Source organism: Lepidochelys kempii, chromosome 13, assembly GCF_965140265.1.
Source record: "Lepidochelys kempii isolate rLepKem1 chromosome 13, rLepKem1.hap2, whole genome shotgun sequence".
In the NCBI taxonomy this organism is placed as follows: Eukaryota; Metazoa; Chordata; order Testudines; family Cheloniidae; genus Lepidochelys; species Lepidochelys kempii.
Window position 1 is genome coordinate 1230466 of NC_133268.1, and position 18815 is coordinate 1249280.

The 18815-nt window shown below is 57.1% G+C and overlaps 1 protein-coding gene across 1 annotated transcript in view; it reads left to right on the forward strand.

Moving 5' to 3' along the window:
• Window positions 1-618: 618 nt before the first annotated feature.
• VSTM2L (V-set and transmembrane domain containing 2 like) overlaps window positions 619-18815 on the forward strand; it is a 44104-nt gene continuing 25907 nt past the window's right edge. The window contains exon 1 of the mRNA XM_073308914.1: window positions 619-935. Coding sequence (XP_073165015.1) covers window positions 845-935 — 91 coding nt within the window. The 5' untranslated portion in view covers window positions 619-844. The remainder of the gene's footprint in view (window positions 936-18815) is intronic.

Sequence of the window (18815 nt, forward strand, 5' to 3'; positions counted from 1 at the left end):
GCCCGGGGTGACCGGTCGGGCCCTGGGGTGCGTGGCGCAGTCGGGATTCCCAGGACGAGCCCCGGGGCTGCGCGGGGCGCCCCATCCCCAGCTGCGCCCCCGGCCCTTCCCACGCACGGCGGCGGGCTCCGAGCCCGGGGCGGAGGGCGGCGAGCCGGGGGCAGGGCTGGCCCCGCAGAGCGCCGCTGGGGGCGCCGGGCGCTGTCCCTGGTGCTGAGCGCGGGGCAGGTCGGCGGGGACCCGGGCCGCCCGCCAAGCTCCCCGGCCTGGGGGCGCGCCCCGGGGACCCCCCGCTCCGGGCGCCGCCGGGGGCTGGAGACGCGCAAGGGGCCCCATGGCTGGGGCAGCCCCGGACCCACACCCGGGCCGGGCGCGGGGGTCCCTCCCGGCCGGTGCATGGCGCAGCGCGGGGGCTCCGCACCCCGACCCCCCCGGGCCAGCTGCCGGGACGGGGGGGGGCGCTGCAGCCCCTGCCCGGGGGGGGGGGAGTAAATCTGGACTCCCCAGGCCAGCGGGGCTGGGCCACGCCCCACGCCCCGTGCCTTGCAGCCCTCCCGCTGGGACCCGGCCCGGCCCGGCTCGGCTCGGCTCGGCTCGGCCGGGCAGCTGACACCCTGGGAAAAAACTTTGATGCTAAATCAAGCGCTCGGATCCCTCCGCCGGCGGGGGGAGGCTCTGGGCGAGCCGCGGCACCGCCACCGAGCGCGGAGCCTTCCGCGGCAGAGAAGAGTCCCGCAGTCTCCGGCAGCGGCGCGGGAGCAGCCCGGCACCGCGCCCTGGCCACGGCTCTGCGGAGGGGCCCGAGCCCGATGTGACCGGGCGGGCGGGCGGAGCCCCGAGCACCATGGGGGCCCTGGGCGTGACCCTGGGGATTTTCCACTACCTGGGGCTCTACCTCCAGCTGGGCGCCCCGGCGCGGGCCCCCGCGGCCAACGGTGAGCCGGGCATGGCGGGGACCGGGCAGGGACCGGACAGGGGCAGGGACCGGACAGGGCGGGGGCAGCCTCCGGGGGGCAGCGCGGGGCTTTGGAAACTTCTCCTCCCGGGGCGGGGGGCGCAGAGACCGGCCGGCGGGGCTCGCCGGGGCTCGCGGGGCGCGGGCAGGGGGGCGCTGCGCAGCCGGGGGCGGCCGGAGGTGCCGCTGCGCCCTGAGCCCCGGGCAGGGCCCCCGCAGCCGGTCCGGGGCGCTGGGCTCCGCGCTGCGAATGAGCCTGTCCCGGGCTGAGCGCGGAGCCGGCGGGGCAGGGACCCGGCGCAGCCCAGTCGGCCAGAGCCGAGCCCCGGCGGGGTCCCGGAGCGGGTTTGCTGCCCGCGGAGGGAGGCTGAGCTCCCGGGCGGTAAGTTTGTGGGCGCGCCCCTCGCCCCAGGCCCCGCTGTGGGTCGGGAGCAGCCGGGGGCGCCCGGAGAAACCCGGGGACCTGGGTCTGCCGGCGCAGGAGCTCGCGGGAGACCCTGGTCTGCCAGCAGATTAGTGGGGAAAAGTTCGTGACCCTTCTCCGGGGCTCAGCCTGCTGCCCCTTGGCAGCTCTGCCTCGGGGTCAGGGTGGGGCGGGGGGCAAAGAGGCCATTTCCGATTGCATAGTCTTATAAATGTAGCTTTGGCCACCTGGCACCCTGTGTGTCCACACGGACACCGGCAAATGGTCTGGAGCCACTGCAGTGCCCCGTCCTCGCTCCTCTGTAAAGCCCCCTGGGTTGCTTCATCTTGATTGCCCAGCACAGCGGCCCGGAAACCCTACCTCCCCTGGCCTGGTTCCAGGAGCTGGGGCTGGCTGGAGCGGGGGAGAGCCCTGTCTGTGAACAGCTTCACACATTCATTGTCTGGTTTCCATGAGAACTTCCCAGGCAGCTCCCACCAGGAGCCCATCCCTCACCGGACAAGGAGGAAAGGAGACACTAGCTTCTGGTTTCTCCTGTCCCCTTTGGAGCCAGGGAGCTGGATGTAGGTTACCTTCCTCACCCTTCACTGGGGAGAACCAGGAGCTCACAAATCCAGCCATGTCAGGTGGTGGTAGCCTCGTCTGTTAGCCTCTCTTAGTTATTGGTCTTCCGGCAGTGCCTGGAGCCTCCGTCAGAACTGGGACCCCATTGTCCTGGGTGCTCAGCAACGTGGAGTGAAAGCTGGTCCCTGCCCTGAGGCACCTCCAGTCTATGTAAGAGCCGTGTACCATGACTGTCTTGCTGTGCAGAGTGTATTGTTACCATGCCCTGCGGTCTAGAATAGGGATGAACAGCAATGTGTTGTCATACTTCAGGAGTAACCTGTCATTCCTGCTAGTGCCTGGAAGACCAGGAGCATTTCCTGGAATTGCTGATCTTCCCTGGGTGCTGTGAGAAGGGGGTGCTAGAGACAGAGATCTGCCTCCATTACCTCCGCTGAAATTCAGCAATAAACAACTAAGTACTGAAATGGTTGCTGTAAAGAAAAAGATCTGAGTGGCTGAGTGCATTTAGGAGCCTTGTTACAGGGTTTGTACCACGGGCAGTTCCGCAGCAACTCACTTAATCACAACAGAAACCTTTATTAAGGATCCTGAAATGCAGTGAATAAGTGGGTCATGTATAATAAGCCATTTGTGTTCAGCAGGTGAATACCAATTTGATAAAACCGGTGTGTGCTGCAAACCTGGATAAATTGCTGTTTAGCAGATTGGAGATTGATCATTTCATTAGTCACTGGTACAGCTTTCCCCACGCAGCGGGAGAGGATGGGGAGGGAGGGGAGAAAAGAGCCCTGGAAGCCTCCCTGAAGTGAACAAGTGATTCTGCAGGGCAGGGCCGGGACCAGGCCTTAAGCAATTCAGGGGGCACGTCAAACTGGTTACTCCACAAAATGTCCTAATTCCGGGCCCAATCCTCCATGTGCCTGTTGACTTCGGTGGGTGCAAGCCGGGGCCGTGTAGCCTCTGGAATGGGAGGCATGGCTTCCGAGAAGTGCATCCACCTCTGACCTAAGTGGAAGCACAAGAGGCTTTTGGAGGAGGGAGCAGCAGCCCGCCGCTGAGCGTTTGAACCAGAACATGCGCTCTAGGGGATGCAGTATTTTAAACCTGTCCCCAAAGGCATTAGCTGGGCGTCGGGATGCAAATACGCCATGCACTCACCAGGCTTCTGAGAGGTTTGTTATGGATGGTCCGTGACTAGGGCTCCCAGGAGCAATGGTAATGCACACAATATGTCTTCCTTTACTGGGGTATGTGGGTATATTTAGTCCCCCCATCCTCTGGGCTCTTCCTTTACTGGGGTATGTGGGTATATTTAGTCCCCCCATCCTCTGGGCTCTTCCTTTACTGGGGTATGTGGGTATATTTAGTCCCCCCATCCTCTGGGCTCTTCCTTTACTGGGGTATGTGGGTATATTTAGTCCCCCCATCCTCCTCTTGGTTGCGAGCCTGAGCAACGTGATCCCAGCCCACCTGGCTGAAAGAGGCTGTTCTGATCAAATCTCATTCAAACTCCCTCCCCATGCCCTCATCACAAAGGGTTTGCTTTGAGCTATCTTTGTGCGGAAGCCCGCCCTGGCACCCCCAGCAGGGAGCTGCTACTGCATTGTACGTCCCTGTCACTCCTCCACAAACAGCACGGCCTCGCTCTTCCTCAGCTAGTTCCTTCAATTATTCATGCCCCCCATTGCAGACTGTTTGCACGCAGGGCTGGTGCCATCGGCTTTCAAACGTGCGTTCTTCCCAGTCTGTCTGTGTGCACGGAGCCGGGAAGGAAAAGAGCCAGTTGGTAAACAGCGTGCATTCCAGAGCATGAGAATCCAGCGTTCTTCTTTGCATCAGCTGCAAATGTTAGTGTCTTACATCAATAAGCCAGTTAGTTTAATGGCTGAAGGATTAAGGGAGCTGTGCCCTGATTCCCCACGGTGCTGCCCTTCTCCTTTGTCACACACACCAATGATTATTCTAGCAATTACTTTCAGAAACACTCTGCATTCTTCTGGATTTTTTTCAAGCTTCCTGGTGGGAATACTCCATCCGATGTGTTTTTCCTGCTGCTGCTTGTACAGTCGTTCAAGACAATTACTTCTGACACCCCTTCCCCATCAAATGTCTGTGCTTGCCTTTCCCTGGAAGAAGGCCGACATATAATGGGCAAGACAGTGGGAATTATCACATTAGGATAATGACAGCTAATTGTCATTTAAAAATTCTCCACGAACCAGGCAGCAAATCAACTAGAGGAATGGGTGCCTTTCTCAAGAATCTGGGAATCATGAGGCAGACAGGGCTGGGACCTTGATTTAACCAGGACCTGGAAATTCCCTGCTTCCGTCTGTGTTGTCTCGGTCATGCTGCTCTTTCAGGGTGGTGTGACTTGGGTGGTGACTGGGACGGGCGGCTCTCTCACTCTGGCCTAGTCCGGGTTCTCTCTGTTCACATCCCCAGGGGTGGAAGAACCTTTTCTGCTGAACGGTGCAGCCTCTCCCTGCGCTTGGAGAGCGTGCCCCTTTCCAAACCCAGACCATGCCACCTCGTCTGCCTTGAATTTGGCCTTAAGCCAAGTTCGTGTTCCTATCTCCCTCTCCCATCGCAAGCAGCCCTTGGGTGGAGCTCTGTGCTCTGCAGCGTGCTGAGGCGGAGGCTGTGATAATGGTCCTTGGTCTTTGGACTCACCAGGGCAGAACAGACCAGGCCAGTGGTTTCTGGTCCTTCCTTTCATGCTGACTTAGTCCTGATCCGCCCTGGACAGGCACACGCCCCCGGCCAGCTGCACGGACGGACGTTGGGTTATTTCCTTCCCGTCACCAGACTTGGTGGAGCGCCCGGCTCCCGGGGACAGGACGCAGCAGGCGCGGGTGGAACCAGAGGTGCTAAAAGCAGCGCTCGGAAGGGGCTGTTGATATCTGGGGCCTTGTTTATTTTGGGTGCCCAGCGTGAGATGATGTGGCCCTGGCTTTCTTCCCCCACCGCTGCACTGGGAATAATGTGGCTCTGCGGGTGCCCAAGCTCCACAAAAACCAGGCCACGGTGCCTGCAGCTGAGCTTCCAAAGTCAGAGGCAGCTTCTGGTGCTTTGGCTGGAGGAGTCTTGCCAGGGGCCCCTCGAGAGTCACTGGCAGAGTTTTTGGAACAGTCCCAGGAGTCCTGGTGCCCCGTTTTCTACTCTAACTGCTTCTCCTCTGCCTCTTCTGGAAGCGACTGGTGGGAGAGACGGGAGCGTGACCCCCAAACTAATTCACGTTCAGGCTGCTGGGTGTCTCTTCCCTTGAAGCATCACCTCTCAGGAGGGCCAGAAACAGGGGGGACAGGGATGGTTTCGGCCATGCATTCCTTCCCTTGCAACGGTGAAGCTGGGCTGGGAAGACTCCCTTGGGGGCAAGAGGACTTTTCCTCTGTGTGGGTATCAACCCAGCCAGGAGCAGTGAACTGTTAGAAATACACACCGGTTCAGGCTTAATTCCAACTCTCTGGCAAGGTGCTCTGGCTCTGGTCAAAATCCCCATGTTAGTTGCACTTTTTTGGTTTTTGTTTTGTATAGTACATATCACAAGATCCTCCCCTTGCTGTAGTCAGTGGGAGTTTTGCCATTGACGGTGGTGGAAGCAGGGTTGGGCCCTGTGTTAGTAAGGCATTTGGGGATCTTTCTGGGTGACAGGTGTGCTCCACAGCTGAGATTTTATGTTTTCCTCTGGGGGCCTAGGGCTAATTTCAAGATTTGCAGAGTCTGTAGCTGGAACTGTTTGCGTGTGTGTGTTTGTGTAGCCTTGCACATCATGGTATTAATGAAGCGAGTGACTTACAGATCACTGAGCAAGGACTTCTGCACAGGGACAAAGGAGAAAGACACCTTCTGTTTAAGAGTCAGTATCTGGTCACTTTCGGAGCTGAATCCCCTTTGCCCCACTCACAGCTTTGGGTGCCCCCTCTGCTCAGCCTGTGGCATAGGAAGGCATAGTGCTGTGTTTGTGCATCCGGCTTTGGTGCTGTGATGCATTCTTGATGACCCAGCGTCAGCGTTCCCCGGGAGCAGGCTCATTAAAAACAGATTCATTCAGAGATTCTCGGGCCAGACAGCAGCACTGTGATGATCTAGTCTGACCTGCACAAGGCAGGCCAGAGAACCTCGCCCAGGCCGTTTAGGAGACAGCAGTGGCATGGCATGCTGAGTGTACGTGGAGAAATGTCCATAGCTCAGACACCCTGGGTGCATTCTGGCATCAGACCTGCACGCAGCCCCGACCCCACTTCCATCCCTTGGTCCAGGGAGAGAGGCGTGAAGCAGGAGTGAGCAGCGTCTGCAGAGGCTAGAGGGTTAACTGAAATTCACAGCAGAAATAGGGATGCATTGCTTTAAATGTGCTGTACCCCCCTCTGCACACGCCTGCCCAAGCACCCTGGCTCTTCCCTTTGCTCATTCCTTCCCCGTGTTTCATGTGAGCGATGCACGGCAGACGTACACCCAGCCCGTGAGGTGTCTGCCCCTCGGACGCAGAGCCATCTCTAGCCAGAGATCAGGGAGTCCAAGGACCGGGTACCATGGCAGAGCTGTAGGGCAGAAAAGGCCCGTGGTATGTGGCTCAGTGTGTGCTGTATTTACTCCTTTGGCAGCCCCCCGGGTTCACAAACACAGCGCTGGGAGCGCTGGCTGTGGGATCAGTCCCGCTCCTGAGGAAGTCAAGGGAGTTTTGCCATCGGCAGTAATGGGAGTAGGAGCAGGGGCTCTGAGACCAGCTCCTGTGAGCGATGAGTGGCCTCCCCTGCCCCAAGCACACTGGGGCTGCAGGTGAGCACAGCCCGTCAGGATCAGGCTCGCTGTGCTCAGACGGGAGCAGGGGAGTGGCGGTGAGAAACCCATTGGATTCCCTCCGTCAGAGTTCGGTATGTGCCCAGTAGCTCCAGGGGCACTTTGAAGAATATTGAGTGTGCATGGGGTGGGGGGGTGCCTGAACCTGAGCCGTGTAATAAATAGCACCTGGCCCCTGCTTGCTGATGCCCCCCCGAACTGCCGGCTAATGGCTCCAGCCCAGGAGCAGCTGCAAATCACTAATTTAAAAAAATAAATAAATCAGGCTGCCAGACAGATATTTCCTCCTCCCTCCAAACGTGGCAATTCTCCCCCAGAATTACCCAGGTTATGGGGGAAGATACAGGCCTGGGCCACTGGGCATGGGATTGTCCCAGCTTTAGATTGATAAACCCATGCGTTATCGGGAGCATAGGGCTGGGGGCTGGGATTGTGGTGCATCATGGGTAATGGGAGCTCTGTCTGGCTTCCTTCTCCTTCAGTCCCGGAAGAGCACTAGAGAGCTGGCCTTTCCAGGTGGAGGGCTGTAAAATAATCCCAGTGGGAGACGTTTGTGTAAGAGCCTTTCTGCAATGAAGGGTGACCCCCGGGGGTGGGGAGGGAATGGCTTTACGGGCACTCGTGCAGAGCTCTCGGCTGTGCCCCTGGTCGGTGATGCTGCCACCCCAAGCTCCCGCTGAGAACCCTTTGTCCCAGCCCTCGCCCGCAGGCTCGGGGAGAGGGGCAGGGACGTGCATGCGCGTGATACATGAATATCTCTAATACACCGAGTACGCTCCTGCCTACCCCCAGGCAAGTCGCTGTCTGTGTGTTTGGGGGCATAGGGGTTGCTTGAGGGGGACTTGGGGGCGGGTTCATTTAAAATACAAGTGGTACAGGTCGAGGCGTGTCGAGAGCTGGTGGGTGACTGCCCCTTTAGCACTCCTGTGAATCGCTGTGTAAGAGCCCATCATGCTGTCAGGAGGTGGGTGGGAGAAGGAAGCAGAACTAGCTGTTTGCTTGCCGTGGTTTAAAGCCCAGCCCCCCCACGGTGGCACAAAACTCGCAAGCTGGGTGGGTGCCATGTGCTGGCTTCCAGGTCTCTGGTGAGAAGCGTGGCACGTCGCGACACAGCTGCTGTGATGCAGGGCTGCCTCTCGCACTGTGGAGTATGCGGCGAATCAGGATTGGGTCAGGTGTCTCCAGCACAGCAGGTAGATTGGGCCAGGCAGAGCTGCTGGCCCAGGGGAGGAGCAGTGGGTTTTCTACCCTGGGTAAGGGCTTGTCTAAGGACTGAGAAATGTGGGGAGAAATCCCCTGTTGGGAGTTTGGGGATGGCCCTGGAGGGAGCTCATGGCTCCTCACCAGCACCTGCCTTGACTCCAGCGCTCCTGCTCCGTGCCAGGGAGAGCAGACCTAAGGCGCAGGTTCTCCGATGAAACACCCATGGATCTCCATGGCACAGTCAGGCCCCAGCCTCGTCCCTTGAACAGCCTCCCCCCACAACTCACGTTCTGTCTCCTTCCCACAGCACTGCTGGCTGAGAGCGGCAAAGGCCCCCTCTCGCGGGCCTGGGGGGCTGAGTGGCGCAGGTTGGAAGTGATCTGCACTGGGGTGGGGGAGTGGAGAAATGTGACCAGCCAGAACTTGGAACCGATGGGTGAAGTCAGAGTAGTTAGCGGCTTGGTTAGTTTTTATTAGACAGGCCCAGGCCTGGCAGTTCCCGCAGGCTGCTGATGTGATGGTACTAGGTGTTTGTGCAAGTAACGTGTAAACGTGCGCACGCACGCGTGAACACACTGCTGCAGAAGCCAGAGCCAAAGCCCCTGACCCCTCTCTGCAGAGGGGCCCCTGGAGGGAAGCTCTGGCGCTTCTCCTGCATGTGAGGGATGTGAGCTTCTCCCCAGGCCCGGGCATGGCCCAGAGGGGCAAAGAGGCTGAACTGCGAGGTGATGGCGTCTCGCCTCGGCCGGGAAGTGGCGGGGCCCAGCTGGCACGGCTGGGCTGGAGAGGTTCCCAGGACTAATGGGAAGGTGTTAATTAAATCGGGCGCCTTCCCCAAGTAGACCCCAGGCAAACATTTTCCAAAGAGCTGAAGTGGTGGAGCAGCCTAAACCCCACTGAATTCTGGGAGACCCAGGCCCCCGAGTGCCCAAACAGGGACGTAGGCTCCCGACTCTCTAGACAGGGTGGGCGGTTTTACCCGATGCGCTTGCTCAGCCCTCAGCTGCGTGAGCTGCCTCCGTTCAGGCTCCCTCCTGACCACGTCTGGCTGCATGTGCTGGCTCACGCAAAGCATTGCTGTGGAACTTGGCCCTAAACACCTGGCCCCAACTCTGCCCTCATTTACCCCTCTGCCACCCCAGCAGTAGGCTGCCAGGTGCAGCAGAAGGCAGAACATGGCCACTCTGGAACGCAGGCCCCAGGGGTCACTGGGATATTGATGGGCCAGCACCTGGTCAGTGGTACCTCCAAGCCACAGCAGGCTTCCCAGGGTCCATTCGCACGGCCCTTGGCAGTGTTGGCTGGAAGGTATAATTCAACCCCAGAATCCCAGCTGTCGCTAAGGAGCTTTGCTTTCTAACCCCCGCTGGGAGGAGGGTCGGCCATTGTCGGACGGAGCGGTTTGCTCTGGCTGGTGTGACATGGCAGTAGTGCCCGGGAGGGGGGATAGCTCAGTGTGCAAGTGAGAGTGAGCTGGCAATTAGTTCTATGAGCATCGTGACTCACTGAACCATCATAAACCGTGAATTGTGACAGGGAGTTCTGTGAAAGGAAAGAATAAGCCGCACTCAATCACAGCCCAGCACATAATGACCGAGATCAGCGGTACAGAATGGACAGAGAAATTAGAGGACTACTGATACAAAGTCCTGCTCCACCTTGCTTTGTGTCTCCCCGCTCTTCCTCTCCTTTCCTAGGATTAGCCTGCCTCCCTCGCTCCCTCCCCTCCCTTGTCAGAAACCTTTCCTGCCCCTGCATCTCCAGCTCTGTCTACCCGTGAGTCCTTCGCGGTCCCTGCTAATGAAACGCTCCAGGATGTCAGCCCTGAACCTTCTCTCCGAGTGGCCCAGGCGTCTGCCTTGTGCTTTCCCTACAGACCCGTCAGTGGCTGTCTCTGCCGCTGGAGTCAAAGGCCTGTTCCTTTCATTCGAGCCCCCTCTTGTTAGGGTTGCTCCGCACCGCAGGTTGCCATCAGCCGCCTGAGCCAGGGAGCAGCTTTTATCGTCCCAACATGGAAAAATACAGTTCCCCAGCTCCCCGGCTGGCTGTAAGTTCTCAGCGCAAATGGAAGCGGACGCAGCTCACAGGCTTTAGGGTCTCTGTAATTCCGACTCAGCTTTGTTGTTATTTAGCCTGCAATGAGCCTGTCTCATGATTCTTTTTCCCCTCCAAATTCCCACTGACTCCAGGAGGGCCAGGATTTCACCCCGATATTCACAAGTGCTGAGCATGTACATCTGTACGATTTGCAGGGACTCGGCACCTCCCTACGTAGTGGGCACTGGCGGCTTTGGGCATTTCAGAAAACAGCACACTGAAAACCAGACGGATTTGTGTAAGAAACCCAGTTCCCTGTACAACCGTCACGCTTCCTCAGGGATGGCGCCAGTTCACCATGACACGGGTCTGTTCCGGAAGAGGTTTCCATTGCAGACTGCACACAGCTTGAGAAGAAGCTTTCCGCTCATGTAGATGTAGCACGATGCATATGATTGACTAGAGTTAATAATGGTTCATCGGGGTAAATAATTCACAGGGCAAGCTAGAGCTCTAACTTAGTAATTAATATGCCTTTTGCAAATGTCCAATACATCTTTAATTGTCCTTCAATACGTGTTTACACAAATATTAACCTGTGTCTGTCTGAGCTACAGCGTTCAGAACACATCTGCACAGGATGGTTATTAAAGGCTCATAGGAGGCTCTGGGCTTGTGTGTCTGTCCTCAGAGGAGACACCGCAGAGCATCAGCCGTGCATGCAGCCCCCAAGCTGTCCCCATCTGGGTGCCCCGACTTGAGAGAGGGGCCAGATCCACTGTTTCTTCCCCCCACCAAACAACAGTGTTTCATCGAAACCAAAACGGGTTCGAGTTCAAAGTCTCTTCTGACTTGAAACGTTACTGGGGGAAACTTTGGAACTGTTGAATTGTTGGTTTTTGAGTCAAAACGGTTTTTGGTTTTGAAATTTTAGTAAATTCAGACACAGGTTAACAAAAGAGAAGGTCCAAATCAAAACTCATCACTTCAAATGACCCAAAGGGAATTTCTAGTCATTCATTTGTTTATTGGAATTCTTGCTTTTTGAACATTTTCAAGATTTCAACTTTTCATCCCAATTCAGACCAGGAAAATTTTTCACTATCTTGAAAATGTTTGTGGAATGGGAAACCCATTTTCCACCAGCTCTGGGGGGCAGGGGTGGACACAGAACTGTTGCCAAGCAACTCCCAGACACATTAGGGCTGGAGCTGACCCTGAAAGCTGCAAAGCCTTTAGCAGCTTCCTGATGCCCGCACTCCCACACTGAACAAAGCTGGGCCCAGAGGCAATCTAGTCTTTGTCTCCAGAGTCCCTCAGTCTTGGGCTCTCTGGGAAGGCTGCTGCTAAGGGCCCCAGTTGTGGGGAAGGATTTTGTGCTGTAAAACCGGAGAAGTGCTCAGCCACCATAGGGATGGGAACAGGCTAAACGATGGGCACACACTGGAATTACCAATTCATGTGCTCAGGCCAGCACGCTGCTGTCCAATGTCGCAGACCCGGCCTGGGTTGAAGCCGGGCACTGAGAATTGAAAGATCTCCAGCTGGAGGCCCCTGCTCTCCCATTGCAGAGTCTGAGTACTCACACTATCGTGGAGGGGATTTCGGTGAAGGGCACAGGTGGGGCAGGGCCCTGGTACTGTCCTCAGAATTCCACCCACTGCCCGCAAAGCTTGTTCTCAGTAATACAGACAAGCCATTCGATTGCTCCGTGCACTAGCCAGCCTGTGTAGGTCTCTGAGCATCGGCTTCTCTGCTCTCACCCCGAACTGGACTGGCCACCGGCTGCCTGGGGACGGGTGTTGATCTTGGCAACAAGGGCAGCTGCTTGCGTCCCAAGCTCCAGGGAGGGAAGAGGCCGAGGAGACAGTGAACTGGATTTGTTTTCAGCTCAGCACATTGAATCTCTGCCCCCAGCTAATCTGTTGCCAATGCCAAGTGGACAGTAATCAGAGGGGACCCTGTGGCTGCTCAGAGCCGGTTCCAGCCAGGCAGGAATGCGTTGATCGAGCAAGTTTTTCTGTAGACCTGGGCCTGGTTGGGGGGTTTATTGTTAGGGTGGAAAGAAGCCACAGCAGCAGAGTGGTGGTGAGTTTGGTGATTTCAGGCAAGGCCTTGGCATTGCAGGGGCTCACCTGTCTCTTGGAGCATCCCCTCTCTGCAGACTCTGGTGGACTCCAGTTATCGCTGATTAAACCCACCTGTGTAGGATGAAATCAGTCGCCCGGAGGGAGCCGCAGCAGCTCTGCTGCCTGCTGCTGAAGTCCAGTACGGTTCTACCCGAATCCCCCCTTGTGTCCCTCCGCCCTGCTGCTGTGCTTGCCTTGTGATCGGCACCATCCTTCCTTGCTCTGGAATTGTGAGCCTCTCACTCCCTGGGCTTTCCAGTGTCCCTCACGCCCCGGCTTTCCCGCTCCCTTCGCTTCGATAGCTGCAGACTTTCCCCCTGGATGGTTTAGTATTAGGGCCGGGGCGATAGATTTTTCTCCCTCCCCGGGCCTGCTTTCAGGACCCCCTGGAGTAGGATGCCGCCCAGTAAGAATCACCTCCCCCTCCCCCCTGAGCCTGTCCAGTACCGTGGTATGAAATCCCACTGGGGAAGCCTGCTCAGTGAGCACAATCCTGCAAGTGCCCGAGTGTTTCCCCCCCTTAAGGCTCCCTAGGTTTGTAATTCGCCTGCAGGGCTGAGAATGCTCCTTCCCCTGCTGCGTCCTTCCAGCCATTGCCATGCTGCTCCTTGCTCGAGGAAGGGGTGTGGGGCTGGGAGTCCCTTTCTCTTACCCACTCGCCCTCAGGGGACTGAAGCCCCCAGGCAGGGGGGTTTGTATCTTTCTGCTTGGATCCATGAGAGATAAACCTGCCTGGTGAAGCTGAGTCCGTCTGTGATGCTCGTTTACAAGTCTATGGAACAAACCCCAACCCTTGACCCCCTTGTGTCTCCAAGTATCGCCCCGTACCCCTTGTGTCTCTAAGCTCGTTGACCGTGTTGTTCACAGGTGCTGTCTGGAGTTCCTCTCCCGGCTGGTTTCCGCCCCTCACACTTCACTGGGGCTGCTCTCCTCAGAGTCCTTTCCCTAGCCACATCGCAGAGCCAGTGCTCAACCGGCATCCCCGCCTGTCAGCTGCCTTGGATGCTGCTGGCCAGGCTCGTCTTGCAATCTGGTGCTCTTCTGGCTTCCCTGGCTCTGTCCTCTCCTGGTTCTCCCCCTACGTCTCGAATCACTCCTTCAGTGTGTCCTTTGGCAGATCTGCCTCTTCCCCCTCCAGCTTTCTGTGGGGCTTCACAGGGCTTGGTCTTCGGTCCTCTCCTCTTCTCCCTCCCCAGCTTCTGTCTGGGTGATCTCATCCACAAAGTCAGCGACCATCTCTCTGCTGATGCTCCATAGCTCTACCTCTGTACTCTAGACCTGTCACCTTCTGTCTCCCAATCTTCCCCCGAAAGCCCTGCCTGCTACCGCCTTTCTCCACTGTTCTGCCTGTCACTCAGCCCTCTCGCTAGGGCGGCAGGCTATGTCTAAGGCTTGCCGGCTTTTCCTGTGTACCGGCTGTAAGGCAGGCCCTTTCCCTCCCCTCCACGCAGTTACATGCTCTCCTCATCTCGTGTCTCAATTACTGGGGCATGTTTCTCTCTGGCCTTGACACATGCAGTCTTGCCCTGCTCGTCTCCTTGCAGAATGCTGCTGCAAAGATCATGTTCCTGGCCCGTCACCCCTTTCTCCGCATCCCTCCACTGGTCCCCCTCTTGACTGCATTGAACATAAACTGCCTGTCTTCACTTTCAAGGCCCTTCACAGTCAGTCCCTGCTCTCCCTGTCATCTCTCACTTGCTATCGTGGCATCAGTGCCCATTTTGAATTGGCCACTGGCACCAGCCTGCATCGCCCGCTGGTTACATTTTGAAACAAGCAGGCTCCTGTTTTCTGCCATGCTGCCCCTCCCGCCTGGGGAGAGCTCCCCAAACATCTGCAAAGCTAACGCACTCGCCTCCCTCAAAACCCTCCCGAAAACTTTATAGCTGGGCAGAGCCTGCTGCCTGTCACTCTGACCACTATTGTCTCATTGCTTCCTTGTGCTCCTCCTTTGGTCTGTCTGCAGCCATCTGGTGTCACCTGACTTAGACTGAGATTGAAAGCTCTCTGGGGCAGGGATTTTCCTTTTGGTCTGTCTGTACGGCACAGGGCACAGTCAGGTCCTGGTCCAGGCACTCTGGTAAAATGAGTAACTAATCATACAAATGCTACGTGATGGGCTACCGCTAGCTGCCTAGACATGCGAGAGTCAACCGGGGATTAAGCAGCTGACCTTACAGCATTTCCATTAGCTAGGAGTATTGAAAGCACCTCGGGGCCTTTCACGGTGGGTTTTCAGCTGTTTTGAGTGAATTTCTGTTGAAGGGAATGTGAACCCTAAAACTGAGCAATGGCCCACGAAACCCTTGTCCCACGCTCATTCTGAAACCGTGAGACTTGCTTTCATGTCCCAGCCAACAGACTAGAATTCCGAATCTACCCCACCATACAATGGTTCTCCACCTTTTCAATGCCGTCCCCCTCCCGTCCAACTGGGATCCAGCCCAGCCCCGCCTCGCTGGTAGCAATGTGAGAAGGCAGCTGGCTGAGAACCCCTGCCATCATAGACCTCACCCAGCATGGGCCCTAGGAATCTGCTGGAGATGAAACTGTATCTTCTGAGGTGCCACCTCTGGAAAATGGTATCCAGGAAAGGAGGCTACACCTTGCTGTATTTTTCCGAGTATCTAGGGAGTCTAGGCACCAGATTGGAGGTTAATTTGTGAAATGTGAAGCTTCCAGGCGGGTTATTAATGATGAGAAGGAAGGTTATTTAATGCATGAAAAACTTCTAGGCCCAGGTTGTTAGAAAAGGACACACTCAGCTGTGGCAAATGCCAGTGCAGTGAGCTGCTGGGTGTTCATTTGCACAAGCATTTACTACAGTTGCGACTAGAGCCATACAACTTTTATTCTGTAAACAGTAAATTCACTGAAAAATACGGTTTCAGGGCACTGACGCTTGGTGCATTCAGGCAGAATTGGGTGAATAGTTTTGGTTGAAAAAATCCTGAACACCAGAGGTTTGGAACTGCGGCTTCGATTTGCCGTTCCCCTGAGCAAATTTTTTTTTTCATTTCATGGTGGGGAAAAAAGAAACTTCAGCGTTGGTTTGAAATGAACGGACTCTCTTTGGATTTGTCAGTTTGTCACCCAGCTGAAACAAAACCCGGTTCAGCAATAATTGTACCAACCGCATCCACCCTGCTGGGGTCACTTGGCTGTTGGGGTTCCCGCTGGCCTCTTGTGGCTGATAATGGCCACTTGGAAAAGTCCTTTGCCTTCTAGGTAGCTCCAGGAGTAGCCTGGCTTCTGTTAGTTCCTCTGACCCCTGCCTCGGGGCAGCTTGCCTTCTGTTTCGGGTTCTCCTGCTTTTCACGCAGAGCATTGCTCCAGAGTGCAGGGGATTGACGTGAATTTGAGGGTAGGGAGCACGCGACTTACAGGTTCGAACATGTAAATTAGGGCCTCAAACTTGGTGGCAAGATTGTCCCTCCCCCAGCTGGGAGGCTGAGTGTGAGCGCTGGTTCGGTCTGTGTGCGTAGGGCTGTCAACAGCCAGCGGGCCAGTGTCATGGGCTTATTGCCTCCTGCAATGACCGAGAGGCTTCTGTGTAGAGCTGAGCATTGTCTTTGCCTCCTGGCCTGGAAACCGAGACAGACAAACTCCTCTCTGACCCACCGGGCCGGGGAAGTGCCTGGAACAGCAATTAGGTGTCGTTACTTTCAGGAGAATTTCGCTCTGCCTTCCCTCCAGGGTATCCGAACCTGTGTGGGGGATGATAGGTGAAATGTAGGCACAGCACTTCGGGACGCTGCAAACCCTGCCCTCTCCCCCGGCCAGCCGCAGTTATGCTCTGCAAGGAAAATAAGTGAGCCGAAAACCTGACCAGGAAAGCAGTGCTGAGAGATTGCTGTTCCTGAGAGAGAATGGGCCAGAGAGCAGGCCCCCAGCGCTGCAGGCCTTAACAAGTTCTGCTAATGAGCCTCCAGATAGTTTAGCCTCTTGGAACTATTCGAGCCCTTGGAATCTGTGTATTGGCCTATAGCGAGTAGCCTCTGCCACGAGCTGGGCTGCCGGGCTCGGGGAGGCCCCATTTGTTTCCTGCAGGAGAGACAATTACAGGGCACCAGCACAAGTTCCTTGTTCGCTTTCCGTCCGCTCCCCCCCAGTGGAGCAGCGATGTGACGATGGCAAAGCCCTTCAGTTATGAAACTGTCCTTCCCTGGGCTGCTTCAGCCTGTGCTTTGTCAGCTTGGCAAAGGCAGGTCGCAAGCGTCGCCCAAGCCCCTGCGACAAGCCGGGCAGCCGGCGGCTGGTGCCCCAGCTGGTCCAGCGGGGATCTCATTATCTCCGAAGGAGGCTCTGCTGTGCTGCCTGCCGCGGAGCGGGGCGCGGCTGGCATGTAGGCGCTGGCGTGGGCCTGGAAGCTGTCTGTGCTCTGGTAACCGCGGAATCCGAATGTTGGGTCCCCAGGTCTGCACAGGTCTGGCAGGCCCAGGGGGCTGCTCCTGCTGAGGGTGCAAGAGGAATTGGGAGGAGGAGAGCTCTGCCCACTCCCACGCAGGGCGGCCGTGTGCCCAGCGCGTCACAGAGCACAGGGCAGGCTCCGAGCTGTCACCGCCTGCGTCCCGGGAGCAGCTCCACGTTTACTCCTGTGCAGCTGCGAGCAGAACGGGGCCCACTGCTGCTGTGAGATGGTCCCTGGCCCAGGTCTGGGCCTGTTTAGGAACATGGCGAATCTCCTGCTGATGTCAGACGGAGCAAGAGCCAGCCCTAAGGGAGATGGACGTGGGAGGAGCAAGCAGTGTCGCTGTCGAGCGAGGACCCGCTTCCCCCACACAATGGATTCGGGGCCATTTCTGGAAGGCCGAGATCCTGGCCTGGTCTCTGTGTCCCTCCTGCTCCCCCTTGAGCCCTCAGCAAGGGGGAGCTGGTGTCGGGTCCTTGTGCTCACCGGGTGCCCCGTCTAGTTGAGAGGCGAACCTGGCCTGGATTGCGGATTGCCCCAGGAATACAGTGAGGGGCAGCCCCTGCAGGGAGAAGTGTGGCTAACCACCTCCCCGGAAAGTGCTGGTCCCCCCCACCCCCCGCTTCTCCCCGGGTGTCTCATTCTGCCTTAGCTGCCAGGAGCGCCCGGCTGTGCTGAGCGACCCCGGTGGGTTGGTCTGTGCTGCCCTCCCCTGTCGGGACTTGGGCTGCAGAACGGATGCCATGCGACGGTGGGGAGACAGCGAGCCGACCAGTATATCTCAGGTTTATGACAGCACCAGGCTGTCCCAGCAGGCGTTTTCAATTCCGTTTATCTGTGTTTCCCCATTGAGTTCATTTTATTTCCCCTGATTTTTGTTTCCTGGGAGATTTATCGATCCTGGTTTCCTCGGTTTATGACAGGCAGTGGCTATAAACCATCGGAGCACTGAGCCCGTTAAAGTCACTCTCTCCTTTGCCTGCTGGCTAAGAGGACACCGCACCAATGTCAGGGGAGGGGGAGCAGCACAAGGTGCAAAGGGGCCGGGGCTTCGGAGCCAACCGGGTGGGAAAGGGGCAGTGTGCTGGGCACTTCCAGATCTTGTCAGGGAAGGGCTTATGGCTCAGCATTTCTGGAGCGCTTTGCAATGTCCGTGCACCATCCTCACCCAACTGGCCCTCAGGGCTCCCCAGGGAAAGCAGCCTTCCCCTCTCTGCCCTGGGGAGAGCAGGGGTAAGGACCTGCTGCTGTCTGTGACCCTCCTTGTGAATGGGGCTACTCACAAGAGGAAGAGCCTTGCCCCAGGCTGCAGTGGGAGCTGGGATTAGAGCACTGAGGCTCTGGCTCCCACCACAAGCCAAACCTGCGGACACACAACACCACGAGTCAAACATACAAACCATGGCCAGCAACTCCATCGGCTGTAAGGAACAGCACAAGAGCGGCCATAGAGGGTCAGCGCAAAGGCCCATCTAGCCCAGTGTCCTGTCTGCCGACCGCGGCCAGTGCCAGGTGCCCCAGAGGGAAGGAACAGAGCAGGGAATAACCAAGTGATCCATCCCCTGTCGCCCATTCCCAGCTTCCGGCAGTCACAGCACCCGGAGCGTAACAGCCAGTTCTCCTTGTTGGTGACCGGCCACTAGTGGGAGACCGTCGCACAGGTGAAGCTCGTGCATTACACTTAGTCCACAGCTCTACAGACTCATCCCGGGAGAGGAGCATTGGCCTGCACGGGTATCCCACTGAACGTTTCCTTTTCTGCTCTGCCCTGGGCACAGGAGTCGGAGTCTGAGAAGGCAGGATCCTGCCATGTCTGTTCTGGGAAAACCGGCTTGGGCTGGAGTGAGAGCTCTGAGCAGCTACAGAGTATATGTGGGAGGAAAGCAGGGAACTGTCGGTCTCAAACTATCAGTAGTTTTTAAGCCGGGGCATCCAGCCCTTGTCTCCGCCTCTGGCCTGTCACTAGTGGCAGCACAGTTGGGAGCGTACATCCGCACATGCCATTCGTTACACTGCAAATGATTGTAGCTCCAGTTTCATAATGAATTTGCTTTCCCCATGTTCTCGCTCAGTGAACACTTGTGCGATCCGTTTTCACCAGGCCAAATAGTCCTGGAAAGTGAATTTCATGCACAGGCTTTTGTGGAAACTGAATTTTAGATTCACATGCACAAGTATTTGCAACAGGACTGCAGCAGAAAAACAGCAATTCCAAGTGCTTGAACGTTTATCTAGCCAAGGAACTGCCAGCGTGGTCTGAGCAGGGAATATCCCAGATACACGGGG